Source organism: Cyphomyrmex costatus, unplaced genomic scaffold, assembly GCF_001594065.2.
Source record: "Cyphomyrmex costatus isolate MS0001 unplaced genomic scaffold, Ccosl1.0 scaffold378, whole genome shotgun sequence".
Taxonomy (NCBI): Eukaryota; Metazoa; Arthropoda; class Insecta; order Hymenoptera; family Formicidae; genus Cyphomyrmex; species Cyphomyrmex costatus.
In genome coordinates, this window is record NW_017277972.1 from 345,256 (window position 1) to 362,312 (window position 17,057).

The 17,057-nt window shown below is 36.1% G+C and overlaps 2 protein-coding genes across 2 annotated transcripts in view; one reads left to right on the forward strand and one right to left on the reverse strand.

Annotated features, from left to right (window-relative positions):
- The window catches only part of LOC108776752 (fibrillin-1), a 33,086-nt gene extending 31,147 nt beyond the window's left edge, over positions 1–1,939 (forward strand). Inside the window, exon 20 of the mRNA XM_018543454.1 lies at positions 1,520–1,939. Within this exon, the coding sequence (XP_018398956.1) occupies positions 1,520–1,928 (409 nt within the window). The 3' untranslated portion in view covers positions 1,929–1,939. The remainder of the gene's footprint in view (positions 1–1,519) is intronic.
- A 5,467-nt stretch (positions 1,940–7,406) lies between these two features.
- The window catches only part of LOC108776766 (serine/threonine-protein kinase PLK1), a 37,882-nt gene continuing 28,231 nt past the window's right edge, over positions 7,407–17,057 (reverse strand). Inside the window, exons 2-8 of the mRNA XM_018543472.1 lie at positions 15,383–15,487; positions 15,185–15,301; positions 13,469–13,683; positions 12,325–12,751; positions 11,525–11,988; positions 10,009–10,142; positions 7,407–7,859 (exon numbers count right to left, since the gene is read on the reverse strand). Coding sequence (XP_018398974.1) covers positions 7,513–7,859; positions 10,009–10,142; positions 11,525–11,988; positions 12,325–12,751; positions 13,469–13,683; positions 15,185–15,301; positions 15,383–15,487 — 1,809 coding nt within the window. The 3' untranslated portion in view covers positions 7,407–7,512. The remainder of the gene's footprint in view (positions 7,860–10,008; positions 10,143–11,524; positions 11,989–12,324; positions 12,752–13,468; positions 13,684–15,184; positions 15,302–15,382; positions 15,488–17,057) is intronic.

Genomic DNA, 17,057 nt, shown 5'->3' on the forward strand with positions numbered 1-17,057 from the left:
TACCTACAAAATGGGATTTTATTGAATGTCGTACGTTCGCTAGTTTCGGAAATATCATTTTTTAAAGGTACATTTTGACTTGTGAATATTTTGAAAATGAGAATCTTTTTTCGTTAATATATCGGAAATATCTTATATACGGCTGCTTCTACGCCAAAAATAGTTATTATCAAAATGGAAGATTATTAAATTTCTTACATTTTGGTTTTTTAATGGTTTGTATACGACTAATAATTACTGAGATACAACTAAAAAATCTTTATTATACGTGTTTCTGAGTACATTTTTGTAAATAACTTACTTCTGATTTGTCTGAGGTGAAAAATGTATAGAAGTTATGTGGAAGCTTATAAAATTATCTTTAAAATGAGATTTTTTTGAATCTCATCCAATGAATAGTTTCCAAGATACAGCCTTTGGAAAATTTCGTAATGTGCTGATTTTATGAAAAAATCGGACTTTTTGTATAAATAAACATATGTAATAACGATAGAAAAATTAATATCCAAATTTTTCTGTTAGTTTACATATACATATACATAATATGTACACGATCCTGTATCGGCGATAGTTTAAAAAATTTACTTTTTGAAAAACATTGCTATAAAAATGCTTGTTTTTTTAGCTTTTGGCATAAAAAGGCAATTTGCGGTACCTTTTTTGTAAATATCTCAATTTCTGCAAGATAGATGTAAAAAAAATATCTTAGATAAAAATTGAAGCTTAGAAAATTTCCTACAAAATAGTGGGTTGTTATTAATTTATACGTGATAAACATTGACCGACATACAGACGTTTGAAAACGGGATTTGTTTTTTCCAATTTGTGCCTTCATTTTTATAGCCGATAATAATTGCCAAAAAAGTTTATTTGCAAAATTTTAAAGTCGACGTACGTTTCTGAGCTCATAATATATGATATTTGTGTTTATTTGGTACTGGGACCATATTTTTAGGACAAATAATATTCGAGATATACTGTAGGAAAGTGGTAGATTGAATGATGCGGCATCGCCGAATATGTGCTTGGCACGTACCTTTGTTCAATCGTTCTTTTCCAAGCCGTTTCTTTTACCTTTTATATAAAATTATAATAATTTTATATAAAAGGTAAAAGAAACGGCTTGGAAAACATAATGTCAACGTCAAGTCACGTCGAGTTTATACAAATATGGTTGGTTCTACGAAAAAATTGCATACTATCTTTTTTATAGAGATTTTTATTATCTTTCTTTTATTATGGTCCTACTTTGGCCGTAAAATTGGTAGAAAAGAAGATAACCGCGAAAAACTTAGCGTACAAGCTAACGTTTTGGAAACTTTTCAAGCATCATTTCTCTCGCCTAAATGAAGATGTTTAGTAATTTATAGCTTGATCGGAATTTTTGTGTTTATACGTTCTTTTTTGTTCTGAAGTAACTGGACTATTAAAAACAAAACACTATATCTTCTACTTACACCTTTTTAAGCAGAAATTGATTTTTTTTTAACATCGCTTCTTTTCCCATCCGCAATTTTAGTCGCTGTGTGCGTTCCTCGAGGTTTTGCCGCATGAACGACCTGGCTTGCCTCCGATCGCCCTCACATTATTCCTACAACTTCATCACCTTCGTAAGCATGCTGCCCATGCCGTCCACCGGTCAATTGGAGCTGTTCACTATGAGGGGAAGCTATCAGTCCGAATCAACGGTACATTTCACCATGGCATTAGTAGACGTACGCGCACCACCGGGTGTCGAGCGTGCCACGGAGTCCTGTTTTGCCCTGAAGAGACCGGCGCCTTCACAGGCGGTCCTGGTGCTGACGCGCACGATTCCTGGACCACAGGAGATTGAGCTGGATCTCACAATGGAGATTTACCAAGATGCTACGTTCGTCGGAAGTGCCATCGCTAAGATCTTCATTTTCGTCTCGCAATACGAATTCTGAGATCTTTTGAACGAAGATAACATAAAGATGAATAACGATAGGATCTAAGATCGTAAAATAAAATGACGTAATTTAAAAATATGCTTAATTACCCGATTTTATGTGATTGTCTCTTCTCTATAGTGTTACCGCATTATAACAGCAACAAGCATATGTTCAAATCATTTTGTCTTACGTGATAAAAAAATTCTTAAAAAAATATAAAATTAATTCTATTGCTATATAATCTGTTGAATAAAACTTTCGTTTTATTATGTATATAGGGTGTTCTAGACTAGCCGCCGAAGCCGCGGCATGTACGTATACTGTTTATAAAAAACTGAATCGAAAAATTCTCTACTATTCTGCAATTTTCTTTTTTAATTAGCCAATAAATGTATCTGAAATCGACGCATAAAACAACTTTAAGACATGGAGTTTTTTAAAGAAATATTATGACTTTAAGATATTTCATTAAGAATTTTGGAAGATATCTTAACGTTGTTTTATACATCGATTTAATCCGCTTATTCAGCAATTTTTAGAAATTAATATCTCGTTAACTATTGCGACCATTGTAAAATAGTAAAGAATAACGGTTTTTCCGGCTGATCTGACTCAACCTGTATAAACAAACACTTTTTTCCCAAGACATAAAATATTAACATTTTAAGCAACATATGTTTAAAAACTAATAATGTATTGATTTTTTTCATTTTTTGCTCATTTTTAGAACTATAAATATTAAAAATAAGTACACACGAGCTAGCATTTTTATCGTAGATATATGTAAAAAGACAAATTAAATGTATATAGAGATTCCTGTAAGTTAACATACATATAAAGGTATAACATAGAATAAACTTACATTAGATGATATATGGAATTTAATAATTTTCAAGCATCCACTTGATGTTTTATCAAAATCACAACTTTATTAAATGTTTCACTAGCGACACTCTCCTTCCTCTAATTTACACGGTCCGCTGTTTGGAATCGAAACAACGCCTATTGCTTCGAATCTATAATTCTTCACTTCTCCTTCTCAAAAGACGAAAAGAATAAAGCAACAAATTTGAGATCCTTAGTGTTAATTGCCGCTTCGTTGCATGATACGCGCGTTAACGTATATAATGTTTATATATATATATATATATAACGTAATATTATATATACATAAAAGACTGTAATAAAAAATATAATATAATATCACTGCGCGTTTTATATATGACGACCATCGTCGCGTTGGATGCGAATACCGAACGTTCACCCATGGTGTAGCGAATTGCAATTATATATTATTAATAAGTGCGATTTAATAATTGTACTAAAGATAATTACGTTCGCCGTCGCAAAGATGACATTATCATCGATAGCGAGCAATAGCGGTAGCGTAAATCAGAATATAATCGTAATAAAATAATAACTATATATAATCGTAATAACAATAATAATCTAAATAGCTAGCAACTATAAATAGCGGTATTAATGTACACACGATAACAGGAAATAGAACAATTCGGGCGGAACGCGTTGCGAGCGGCGCGCCGAGAAAATGCATACGAATAAGTATATCGTGTCGCACACAGAGAAATTTCTTCGGCACGATGCATTGGTGATACGTAATACACCTATACGAGAGAACGCGATTATGTCATCGGAAAATCTCGTCGAGACATATGCCTCGAAGTGCATCACCAATAGATACCTATAACATGTAATATCTAGGACACGGCTCGTCTTTCGCGGGGTTTCACAGTGAGCCGGTTTTTATGCCCATTTATATCAATTAATTATCAACTTTATAATTTTGGTTCAACTTACTTGTCCATCTTTTTTTAATTCTTACAATCAGAATTAGAAAAAGATGAAGAGTTAGTTAAATCAAGATTAAAATTAAACTACGTCGCATCAGAAACGGGCATTATTCGCTTAATTGGTCCTATTAAAGATGCGTGTACTAATTTTTTTGGCAAGTAAGAAAATGAGAGTAAAGCCCAAGACACAATGCGAGGGAATAGCGATAGCGATAAGTTTCAACTTATCAGAAATCGAATACACCGGAATACACATTTTTGATAAGTTGAAACTTATTACTATCGCTATTCCCTCGCATTATGTCTTGGGGCGACATAAAAAACCGAAACAGTTATCAAGTGTAAGCAGTAGGCGAATTGGCCAATCACAGTAGAGACCGTAAGACTATAACGTATAAAGCGAATTTAATATATTAATTTCTTTACTATGCTTACGTTTTTTACTATTTGCTGTGTGCCACATGGCGCCTTGAGTGCCATGAAAGTAATAGTATGATTGTGACGTAGTACCGGTAGCATCCAACCAAGAAAGCTCATACTCGTGAAACTCGCATGCCTCTTCGCGGTCCTAGATATATACGTATATTATAATACAGCATACAACGTACTTCCAACAAGCATACGCATAAACACAACTAATAAATAGTATATAACTATAAACGTAACAGCCTGGATACAGCGGCAACGCGTAACAATGATGGCAGTGATACTCGTCGCTCGTCCTTCGTTAGATTCTAGAAAAAATGGAAAAGGAGCGTTGACTAGGATTTGCTGGAAATTTACCAGGGCTTTCTCTCTGTGGGCCCTTGCGCCGAATAACGTGTGGCGAGATGCTGCTATAGCCGATTTTAAGTACTCGATGGCAAACTATGTGAAAAGAGTTACGTGGCGATATTTTTTTTTACCAGGGTTGCCACAAATTTTTCATCCTAAAATTCCCTGATTTCCAGACAAAATTTTATGATTTTCCCTGGCGTGCACAATACGATTTCAAAAAATTTGAACACGAAGAGGATAATTGCTTCAGGCCTACCTTCGCTGTTGTAAAGAAACGCATGTTTGCAGATTTTCTTGCATCCAACATTTTCTTGCTATGCCTGGTTCCCGGCTTTACGTGACTTCTTAGAGACATTATTCCCATATTACTCAGTTGTATAATCTTTTTACATAAAGTACAGTAAGCTTCTGTCTCCATTTTGCCTTTTTGAATCCCAAAAAATTTAGGTTTCAGTGTCCACTCGTTACGAAAAACAGTTTTCCTTAATTTACTCATTATTACAACTAGGTGTAAAAATATCTATGAATAGAAAGCAAGAAATATCATACCGAGAAGAAAATCAAACGACAAGAATAAATCGATTCTTAAATTCCATTAATGCTAATGATGTTTTCATTTAATTTAAAAAAATCTCAGGCCAAACAAATCAGCAACACATCACATAACTTATCATCAAATGATTATTAGTTTACCTTTGGTACAGATTTCTTTTCTTTAAAACAGGAGAAACATGCTTAGAGCTCAATGGCCAAGCACTATACGCAATGCACTATCTTTACAATGCAAATAACAATAAAAAAAATGAGAAAAAATTTTCTAACATACGAAAGGTCTAACAGTAAGGGGCTACGCAGAATAAAAGGAACAGAGAACAGAGAATAAGAATTTAAACCTATCAGAAATCATATACTGTGGAATAAACAGTGTGTATTCCATAGTATATGAGCCGCAAGATCACGACAAATCATAAAGCGAAAGAATTATTGGCCGAGTTGACTTGAAGAACGAAGCGGAATGATTTTATCGATTGTGGCACCGTGATATATAATAAATAAATTTCTTTACAGAGAGCTATTTTATTTTTCCAGAGAAGTGTGCTAAATCCCTGACTTTCCCTGACTTGTGGCAACCCTGTTTACACTATTTACAGACGTACGTGTCGCTATAAAAAATAAACGTACAGAAAACTAAAAATCTTGACTGAAACTCGTCAAAAAGATCCACTCCTCTTTTAAATAATGCGAAATTTATAATCTAATTATATCTTTTTACTATTTATAAACGCATTTCGACAAATGTTTGTTTTTACTTTTGCAAACACGCGTTTATCACACACGTCAGATTCTTCCCTTCCAGCATTCCACGATCTCATATCTCAGTATCGTAAGAGAGAACAATTTTTTAAACAAATCCAAAAAATGGTTAAAAAAATCTTTCAACAGAAAAAAGTATGCGCAAAAACATTTGTAGATTTTGTTGTATGTTAAGCTAAGGTTAATTCTACAATGTGCCTTTTGTTTCCTGTTTTTTGCTGTTTGTTTCTGTTTATCTTTTGCCTTTTTGATCAAGAAGGCAAGAGACAAACAACAAGAAACAGGAAACAGGAAACAAAAAGCACATTGTAGAATTAGCCTAAGTCTTCCCAAATACTAAAAAAAGATCAGTTTATATACATAATTTAATGAGTAATTTAGTTAGGCAACGCGGTGTCTTAACGAATCGCGAAGTAGAGCTCAAATTTCAATAACAGTGTGATTTCAACAGAGAAATAGTTTTTTTTACATGGAAAAATTCTTACTTCGAACGATACTACATTTTGCACGCACCACGTGATCGTGAATGTGTAATAAAACTATACTCAATTTACTCGATGGAACTATAATAATCTACTGGATATCAATTATTTACTCGATATATAGGCACTGAACTAGGGAGATCTGCGCCGTGAAAAATAAATACACTAACAGCTACCTGTTTAACGGAGGTAGTAGCAGTTGATACTCTCTTAATTGTGACCGTCTTACATTTCGCAAAATGAAAAGTGTCACCGGATACGTATTTCGTAACTGTGGTTACGACATGTTTATATCACATTAAATTCGATAATTTCCGTCGAATAAATTTCGCACGAGAATGAGAGATCAGCGTAAAAATGCTTCTGTGCGTAAAAATAGTTGCATATTGGATAGCTCTTTCAGGATTTTAATTAAGTGTATTTTGCTTACTCTCTAAAACTTTTCGAGTAAATGTCACACTGAAAGATCGAGAATTGAGCTACTCTTTTTCAAGATTAATTCAATTTTCACTTTTTAGAGTGAGTCACTTCACTCCAAAGAATTAAACGAGCACGTAACGCTTTTGCGACGTATGTATAATATTGATTCAAGAGGAACGATACAGAGTTACATCTACTTGGACTCACAAAACATCGTCAATACAACGATGGCAGTCTGACCGATTACTCGTACTGATCTAATTAGCCTTCTCATGTGAAAAAATTAATGATTCTTCAGAGAAGATCTGCCGAAGTGCGATTTCTTCTCGTTTCGTGCAGATTTATAAATCAACGGAAGCATTCGCATATCGCGCGGTCTTTCGCAAGACACACCTTCTCGCGGACTTATATACACGTGACATTCTTTTATTTACGGTCCCCTCCTATCCCCAAGAAACACTGCGCGTAACGGTATCACATGACGTACTTATGCTTGGACATTATTTTCTTAACCCTTATCCTGAGAAAGAAAAAGACACAAAAACGGATGTTTTTGTATCTCTCATCGTAATTAAAATTCATAAAAATTCGACCCCGTCCGTATATAATAATTAGTAATTATCCTTTTAGCTGAAGAACTTAATCATTGGCGTTCAAGTGCCACTTGGAAAAGAACAAGTTGTTTGGGTAGGTTTTCTAAAACAGGTATCTGAGAGATCTCGTTGCCAATTCGGTCGCCTGAGCGGTTCTTGAGGAAACTACAGTGCGCGTTCCTCGAGAATCCGCCGGCGAACATCAGGCGGTCGTATTATTGTCCAACTCGGCGAACTCGCGCGTCACCTTGCAGACGTAGTACAGACGTTCGTAGAGGTCCGGGGTGCAGCCGAGGTCACGCAGGTCGTTCAGCCAATAGGAGGATGCGTGTCGGCCGGTGTCGATGTAAGTGATCAGATAGCCTCTTCCTCCCGCGGATTCCTGCGACACCACCATCTTCGTGTGGTCCGCGAAGAAGTTTACTTGCAGGAGTGGTACCGTTAGCTCCATCACGATGGCCTTGTCCGTACGTAGCCACCGTCTCATTCGCGGCACGCAAGCGTTTTTCGACTGCCTTGGCGGCGTGCGATATTTTTTTAGCTCACCACCTAGATGGCATACAATAACACAGAGTTACATTAACGTTTTCGCTTAATTAACCTTAGGTTTTGCTAGGGTAAATGTCAAAATTACTGCCGCTTTTTTTAATTGCGGCATTTATATAAAAGTGTGACGATGCACCCCCAACCAGGGGTTACAAACTCCTATTGTTCTCGATGTACCACGGTTTGCAGCGCCTTCACTGAGTGGCAGGGCTCATAAACGAGAACTAACCTTTCTAGTGTAAGTGAGCGAGTGAGAGAGCGACTGTGCGAGTCAAAAGTGAGATCTATTATATATATCTTGAAAGCTTCAAAATAAACATCTCAATTACAACTATATGCTTAAAGCGGCAGTAATTGGGACATTTACCATACGTATTACCACGGCAAGTCAATAAGTTTTTAGAAAAACATAGTAAAACACATTTTTTTTTATCAATTCATTTTTTTATTTCTCAACATGGTCTCCTTTCAGCTCGATATACACTTGATCCAATGATTCTGCAACTTTTTCAAGCCATATCCGAATAATATGATTTGTTCCACCCTTCAAAATAAGCCTCTCTGTTTCGGCGATGAGCTGCTCTCTGGTGGTGAATCTCTTTTCTCCGAAGCATTTCTTCAGGTTTGGAAACAGGAAATAATCGCAGGGGGCTAAGGGGCTATGTAGAATAAAAGGAACAGAGAACAGAGAATAAGAATTTCAACCTATCAGAAATCATATACTGTGAAATAAACAGTGTGTATTCCATAGTACATGATTTCTGATAAGTTGAAATTCTTATTCTATGTTCTCTGTTCCCTGTTCCTTTTATTCTGTGCAGTCCCTAAATTTGGCGAATATGCTGGATGGGGAAGCAATTCGTAGCGAAATTCATTGAATTTGGCCATCGGTGCCGGACACGTGTGAACCCGTGCATTGTCTTGATGGAAGAGCACTTTCTACTTCGCCAAATGGGAACGTTCTTTCTTTAAAATGTTGTTGAAACGGTCCAATAAGGCTGCGTAGTAATCGCCATTGATCGTTTGTTTCGACGGAAGATAATCGACATGAATTATACCGCGTGCATCCCAAAAAACTGTGGTTATCACCTTTCCGGTCGGCTTCACGGTCTTCGCCTTCTTCGGAGCTGGTTCACCAGGTGAAGTCCATTGTTTTGACTATTCCTTCGTCTCGGGTGTGAAGTAATGGATTGTCTTGTTTTGTCCATAGTAATGAATCGACGCAGAAATTCATCTGGATTATGTTGAAATATCTCCAAACATTGTTTTGAAATAGTCACACGGTCGCGCTTATGATCCACAGTGAGCAAACGCGACACCCACCTTGCCGATAGCTTTTTCATACCCAATTGTTCGTGCAAAATTGAAATCGCTGTGCCACGTGATATGCCTATGGCCTCAACAAGCTCGCGCACTTTCACTCGTCGATCAGTCATAATATCGTGGACTTTATCGACGATTTCTGGTGTAGCAGCCTCAATTGGACGTCCCGAACGAGGTGTATCACATGTGGCTGTATGACTGGTGCAGATGTGCTATGAACATTATCTAAATCGGTTTTGATTTCTTTCGGCGTTAAACCTTTCATATGTAAATGTTTGATCACTGCACGAAATTCGTTTTTTTCCATTTTGCAAAAAATACAAAAGTTGTTCGCTTTAATCGTCTAAATGAAACCTCTCGATAAATTCCGCTCAAAATTTGACAGTAATCAGTTGAAAGATGCTACTTGTAGCATCTTTCAAAAAGTAATATGTGACATGACATGCAAGTGCCCTCTGACAAATTTTCCAAGAACTTATTGACTTGCCCTCGTATAATAGTGCGCGATATAAGCAAGAAATATTTGGATCTTTTCAGTAATATTATGATATAACGTTACACGTTACGTGTTGTTGTAATGTGTATTCCAGAAACGTGAAATATCTCAAACCGTTCCAAAATATTTTTTGCTTACTGGGTTGTTGGGGTACAAATATAGGCTACATTCTCATATGATGCTTCGCACTTGGAAATCAAAAAGTATACAAGCTTCGCGAAGACAAGTTGCGTTTTTTTTTTCGTTTAAAGAAATAAAAGTTCTGCGTATATATAATATAATAAATTATAATATATGTATAAAAACAAGATATATGTATGTGATTACACTCACCTTCTGTCAAGAAGTCATCCATATATTCGGTAAAATGACGAAGTAACTCGAGCTTCTTTTGCAGTGGTGTCGGCACGTCCCTCTCTCGATGATATCGCGTTATCTCATCGTCAGTGGTCATATATTCCACTCGTCTGTGTGTGTGTTAATATTACAAATTTAATCTAATTCATTAATTAAGAAGAAATTATTATACAAATAAGTTTTAAAGCGTTTTTAATGAAATTTAATATTTATTTATTTAGAAACGAAAAAACATTTAATTATCAAAATAATCCCCATCATTATCTATGAACTTTAGCCATCTTTCGGACAGCTTGCGAATTCCAGAAGCGAAGAAGGTTTCGTCTTTCGATGCGATAAAATTATCCACCCATTTTCGCATTTCTTCAAATGCTCGAAAGTGTACACCGGACTAGGCGTTTTGCATTGATCGGAATAAATGATAGTTTGAAGGGGCTATGTCTGGGCTATACCCCGGGTGCGGTAGAATTTCCCAACCAAGCGCTAGCAATGTTTCCTTTACAGATTTACCAACATAGGGCCTAGCGTTGTCATGAAGCAATTTCACGGGACGTCTTTTTTTGCCAGTAAATGGACAATTTTATTCGATTTTTTTATTTAAACGGATCAATTGTTGACTGTAGCTATCACTGTTAATCATTTCATTTGGGTGGAGCAGCTCATAATATAGCACACCCTTTATGTCCCACCAGATGCATAGCATAACTTTGCTGCTGTGGATTTTGCGTTTTGTCGTTGATGTAGTGGGTTGTCCTGGATCCACATAATGTTTTCTCTTTTCAGGATTATCGTAAAACATCCACTTTGCATCACCAGTTACGATTTTCCACAAGAAAGATTTTCTATGCTGTTTATTGTACAAATTCAAACACTTTTCAAGTGTTCAGGATCATTTTTGTTTTTTTCACTTAATGCATGCGGCATCACTTTCCTTCCTTCAGAATCTTTTCCATCTGCCGTAAACGAATTGAAATATCTTGTTGAGTTACTCGAAGTTGCTGTGCAAGTTCTTTTTATGTTTGACATGAGTTTTGATCGAGTAATGCTTGTAATTGATTGTCCGTAACGTTCTTTATCGCTAACATCAAATTCATCTTCTTTAAATCGCCTAAATCAAAACTCACACATATTTTTGGATACAACATTGTCTCCAAGAACAGAACAAATTGATTCATATGCTTTAGCAGCGCTTTTTTCTTGATAAAATTCGTATCGAATGCAGTGTTGAATAAATTGCTTATCGCTCGCCATTTAAAATTATTTAATTTTGAGGTTAAGTTTCCTATTGCATGAAATCAATTGTTTTTTAATAGTACACATTAAGCGCCATCACATATCAAAAGAGCACGAAAATATATGAATTCTAAGTTTAAATTATACGTTACACAAAAAACGCTTTAAAACTTATTTGTACACCCAATACAATCTTATGAAAAAAGTGACATGATGTAAAATAACGCGTTATTTCTCGTTAATTTCTTCCGATATTCACCTTCTATCGTGAGTGTAGCTGATCTTCGTGTTGTCGTTGAAGAGAACACCAACTGACCTATCGGAAAGTTGGAAGCCCAGTCCGTACTTGTTCGAATAATCGATCCACTTGGTGACGAAGAGCGGCACAATGTCCTCTACAGTCGGTGGGTTGCACGCGTTATTCCGCTTCATTTCTGGCACGCATGCTTCTAGTGCGCGATGCATCTGCACACTTTGCGCCAGAAGGCCGGTTTTCTTGTGATCCGGACAGAGCACGCTGCTGAGCCGTTGCCGGAATCGCGGTAATTTTGGTAATTTCCTGATGAGCCAGCTAGAGACCTTGGACTCCTTTTGTAGGCTCTTCTGTGAGCGGTTCAGTAGATGTTGCTGGTACTGCGACTGCTGCTGCGTCTGCTGAGTTGGAATTGTCTGTTGTTGATAACGCAATGACACGTCAGGATAAACGAGACTCTGTTGCCATATCTGAAATTTTATGAATGTTTTATGGATTTTAAACATATTGAACAAAGCATTTTTTTTAAATAACGTATCTTTTTCATCTTTTTTTTGGATCGTAATATAAATAAGTACCTACACGACAATTAGAAAACAAAAGCTCTAAAAGGTCAAGCTGGATCTATTGTGTTTAAATAATTCGCTGTGAATTTATATATACCTACTACATATATGTTTAATCATGCAAATTGCGTGCCGAATTTTCAGTTTTAAAACGTAATCCCAACAGAACTAGTAGTAATATTACAAATTAAATTGATAAGCAATAATACAATATTTCAAACGAATTATCAAGTCACTCACCTGTGCTTTCATTTCCGGATTCCTAGCGACTGTGGACACCGAGGATGGTGACGAGGGTGGCTCGATGATTGATACCGGTGGCATTTGGTAGCAGCAAGTGTGAGGTAAAGATGCTGGCACGTATTCCTTGGTTAAATAGACGTGTTCCTTTACTCTCTCTAGACTCGGTCGTAACTCGGGATTAGATTGCAGTAACCACCTGATCAAGTCCTGGCCGCTTCTGCTTGCGATACTGTCGTCAACCTCACGGTAATGGTTGTTGCAGATCCTGGCATAAGTCTCTTTAAGCGTGGCTGTATCAAAGGGTGGTTGTCCTACCAGTAGGGCATACAGTATGCAGCCCAACGCCCAAACATCCGCCTCGTAACTGTACGCTTGCTTGTACAGCACTTCCGGCGCGATGTAGTTCGGTGTGCCGCATATCGTCCTGTGGATACAAATTGGCTATATGCTACGACGTTTTATCGTTAGTTGTGTTTAAACAAGCACGTTCAAGCTTAACAATCGTTTTAGGGCTCCGGGAAAGGGATCTCCGGATAATATTATATGTATTTGCTGAAAAGAAACCATATTAAGGCACCAATAAATAATTAGGTATCTAACAAAAAAGGGATTATAAGACGTCCAATTAGTGTCAGTTAGATCATCGTCATGTGCTTGTTGTGTTTTCAATCTTTATAAAAAAACTTTTTAATATATTTACAGATTAAATAACAAAATGAATTAAGTAACAAACAATTAAATTGATCCGATAAAAATAAAAATATAATTAAGTAAGAGAAATCCTGTTTTTGCTCAAAACAAATCTTACAATAGTATTTAAATATTTCGGTGTACATTTACCTATATTCATATAATAGGTACATATTTAATTTTGCAAACTACGTGCCGAAATCTTTCTCCACCTTGAAACGCAATCATGAACAAAAATAGAGTAGTAATATTGTATATTAAATTTAATAACATTGGTATTAATAAACATGTTATATAAAAATAATATAATTTGAGATGTTAAAGAATCTTAAAAAAATTGTGAATAATATGTATTGTCAAAAATATTATCTAAAAAAAATAATGTAATCGATAACAAGTGAATTCTTAATGCAAAGGAAGAACATGTGTTGCAAATTAAATTGGGCCTTACACTCGTCTACGTTGACCGTCGGGCCTGGTCGCTAGTCCGAAGTCACCGATCTTGACGATCATCCGGTCCGATAGAAACATATTACCCGGCTTCAGATCCCGATGCACGACTTTCTGCGAGTGGATGTACGCGACGCCGGTCACCATTTGCTTCATGTAGTAACGTGCTTCCGGTTCCGTGACTTTGCCACGGTATTTTAGTACGTGCATCAAGCTCTGGAAGAGAAGAGAAGATGGTATTTTTATATCCGGGTAGCTTACACACACACACACACACACACACACACACACACACACACTCTCTCTCTCTCTCTCTCTCTCTGCGCGTTTAATGACGTGCAGAAAGTCGCCTGACGGAAGAATGGCACAATAAAACGTAACGACAACTATTATATAGATTTTTTATTTGTTTTATACTTTTTACTTTTTATGTACGTTTTTTTTGTGTCTGCAATCTTATAATCTTTGAAGATGATACAATGGACTGTAATAAACGTAATATTACAAAACCTATCATGAAATTTCAGGAAAGTAACTATACAGGGGATTGTGCAATGGCCACATATATATAACTCTTTTGAAAAGAGAACAAACAAACGAGAAAAAAGCGTTTCCTGGCAGGAAGATAGTCATTCCGAATGTGTGGAATGCGTGTGCATTTTTCGAAGATTATTATCTGTAGCTTGCGTGTCGTTTTATTTTGGAGGAATCATTTTATCGGCGATTCGGTAGAAATATTTCGAGAAAGCGCATCTGCATTTTTCACGTCGGTCACGATCATAAACTTGTTAACTTGTGACTGACGTTATTTTTTTAAATGCAAGCTTCCAACGAAATGCGATGATTTTATGAGGCTATTTTGTAAATACGCGACATGGAAACACGAACGAATTTTTCCCGTTAAATGTTGTGGGATATGAAATATTCTTTGTGACCTTCTCAAAACTATCATCTCAGCTCGTCTCAATGTGGTTTTTTTTAAAACTCTTTCTCTTGATCTATTATATATAAGTTTGTTTATATAAACATTAATATGTATATATATATATATATATATGTATATTATAGAATCTTTTTACGGAATTTCTGAAAGATATTTTTTATCACTTAAATCGTCAATTACAGGATGATCCTTTCGTGATCCAGCAGCGAACTAAGATGAAACTCGCGTTCGCGTGAAGGCGATTGAGCGAGAGAGCGAAGATAATCAAACGTGGATGCTTCGTCGCATTCTAACGGTACAAACAGGTCGGGTAAATCAGCCATGAAGAGTGCAAGTGCCGCTCTCTTTCCGGCGAGATGAAAATATACGCGACTATTGCTGATCAAGGGCTGTTTGTAGACAGGTACGATGAATATATAATTGTTTCTCGGGCTACGGCGTGCAGAATGACTTCGACACGTCGATTTAAGTCGGGCAGGTGTTCAATGATGCAATAGAAATAGACTGAAACTTGGAAAACAATTTTACGAGAGAGAAACACCGACAGACAAAAATATACAGAACGAAAGATAAAATAAGGAAACAGCATTCTATTGCTGCTCTAGTTGTCAATATCTGTCGACGGTTTAAATAATTTACGAGACGACGATCGAGTATTGGTAGGTATAGATGCCGGTCGTAAATGTGAAAAGATATAGGGTTGCGAAATTTTTCTCTTGAACGCGTAATAGGAAACAATAAACTGGTATGAGGTAAGTAGGAGACACACGATACCTTTCGTGGACAGGCCTCTAGGAGCATGTACACGTTGAGATTGTCCTCGAAGTAATGATGCATCTGCACGACGTTTACGTGATTCAGTTCTTTGTGGATCATGATCTCACGTGCGATCTACGAATGGTGTAAAAAAACGCGCGTTATTCAGCGAAATAAATATAAATGCGCGCTTTTCACTAAACAGATAATACGAACCTTCTGCATGTGAATCCTCTGCATCCGATTCTTGGGAATAATCTTGCATGCGTACTGATTGCCATTATTGACATCGGTCATTAGATAGACCCTCGCAAATCCACCCTAAAAGGTAACATTTATCAATTAATATAGAAATAATCATATTTTTGGTCTTAGTGCTTAATAATACTAGATGTAAATTTTTGCAGACATGCTATTTCGGTTTTAAAAATTGCAATTGTCGCGCGCGCGGTTTGTCGGACTTGAAACGCAATTGCAAAATAAAGCTGAAATTATGTCTCAAATTAGATTGTGTGTGTGTGTGTGTGTGTGTGTGTTCATCCATTTTAATACTAATAAGCATCTTCAAAATCTGTAAATAATTTTTGAGAAAAATATTATCTCAATCAGGATCACTTATAATGACATGGATCAACTATCAATCAACTCCTAATAAGCATTTGACTCTTGAACAAATGAAAGCGATACAACACGATCTTTATCGATATTATTTTGACGACAAAGTGATCTGTGTCTTTCGAGAAGAAGAATAACAGCCGCATCCTTCTTCCGCGCGCGCGCGCGAGTCCTAGAATTCTCAAATTAGATTCTAAGAATTTCTCCTCGTTCATCCTCGAACATCCGTCGATGGCTTTAGTGAAAGGTTCTATCCACGACTGCTTTTGGTCTTAAAGTAATCTTCTGAAATTATCGTCGTGCGCTTCCGAGAGCAGTAAAAAGAATGAGAGAAGAAAATAAAGAGAATTTCTTTTTACGAAATGCGCTATTTGCGGCTTTTGACAATCATAGGAGCCTTCCAAATAGCACGGTACGAATGCGAATCACAAAGTAAACGTGTGATGATGAAAGAAAGAAAGTATGGTTTTTAGTGATCACTTTTCCATTGCAATATTACAATGAAATATTGCAGAAATATCGCTGAAATATTACTGAGATGTTACAGTAATATTATAATGCCCGTAAAAATGAATCACAGAAATATTACTGAGATATATCATAGAAATATCATTGTAAAAATGTGTAATATTTCTGTGATGTTTGTATATAATATTTATATAACGTTTATATGGAAAAATTAAATCATTTTTAAGAACTTCTTGAAAAATGTACCATATTGACTTGATATTTAATTGATAGTTATTTTTAAAAAATTATTCCATATAGAAGAAGAACTTTATTATCTTCAAGCGTAGAGAAACCCGGGGTATAATGGGATGTACTCGATATCTGGTTACAGAGATGCTAATATGTAATGAATTGTCAAACAATAGTTACTGTTAGATGTATCTTTTTATATATTATTATTAGTTGTCATATTATTTTTACATGAATATTGCTAAAAATTGTTTAATGTGTTCGCTTTGCTGTCCGCGAATGAGTTTTTTGGTATATTCGACATTTATCTTATTATATGATCTTTTCTTGTTACTTTAGTAAAATCTGTACAAATATATTGTTTATCTGTGGTATTTTATTTTATCTAAAATAAATTAATGTACTTTGAGGCATAATAGCGTACTAATACATGGGGCACAATGGTGCACACTTGCACAGTGGCTGCCGCCGCGGCGCCGTGGTGCTATCCGCCGTGATACATGATTGAGGTTAGCGCCAGCCGAGCCTTTACACGTGTTTACGTACTTTTAACTATCAAGAATTTTGTACGGATTAC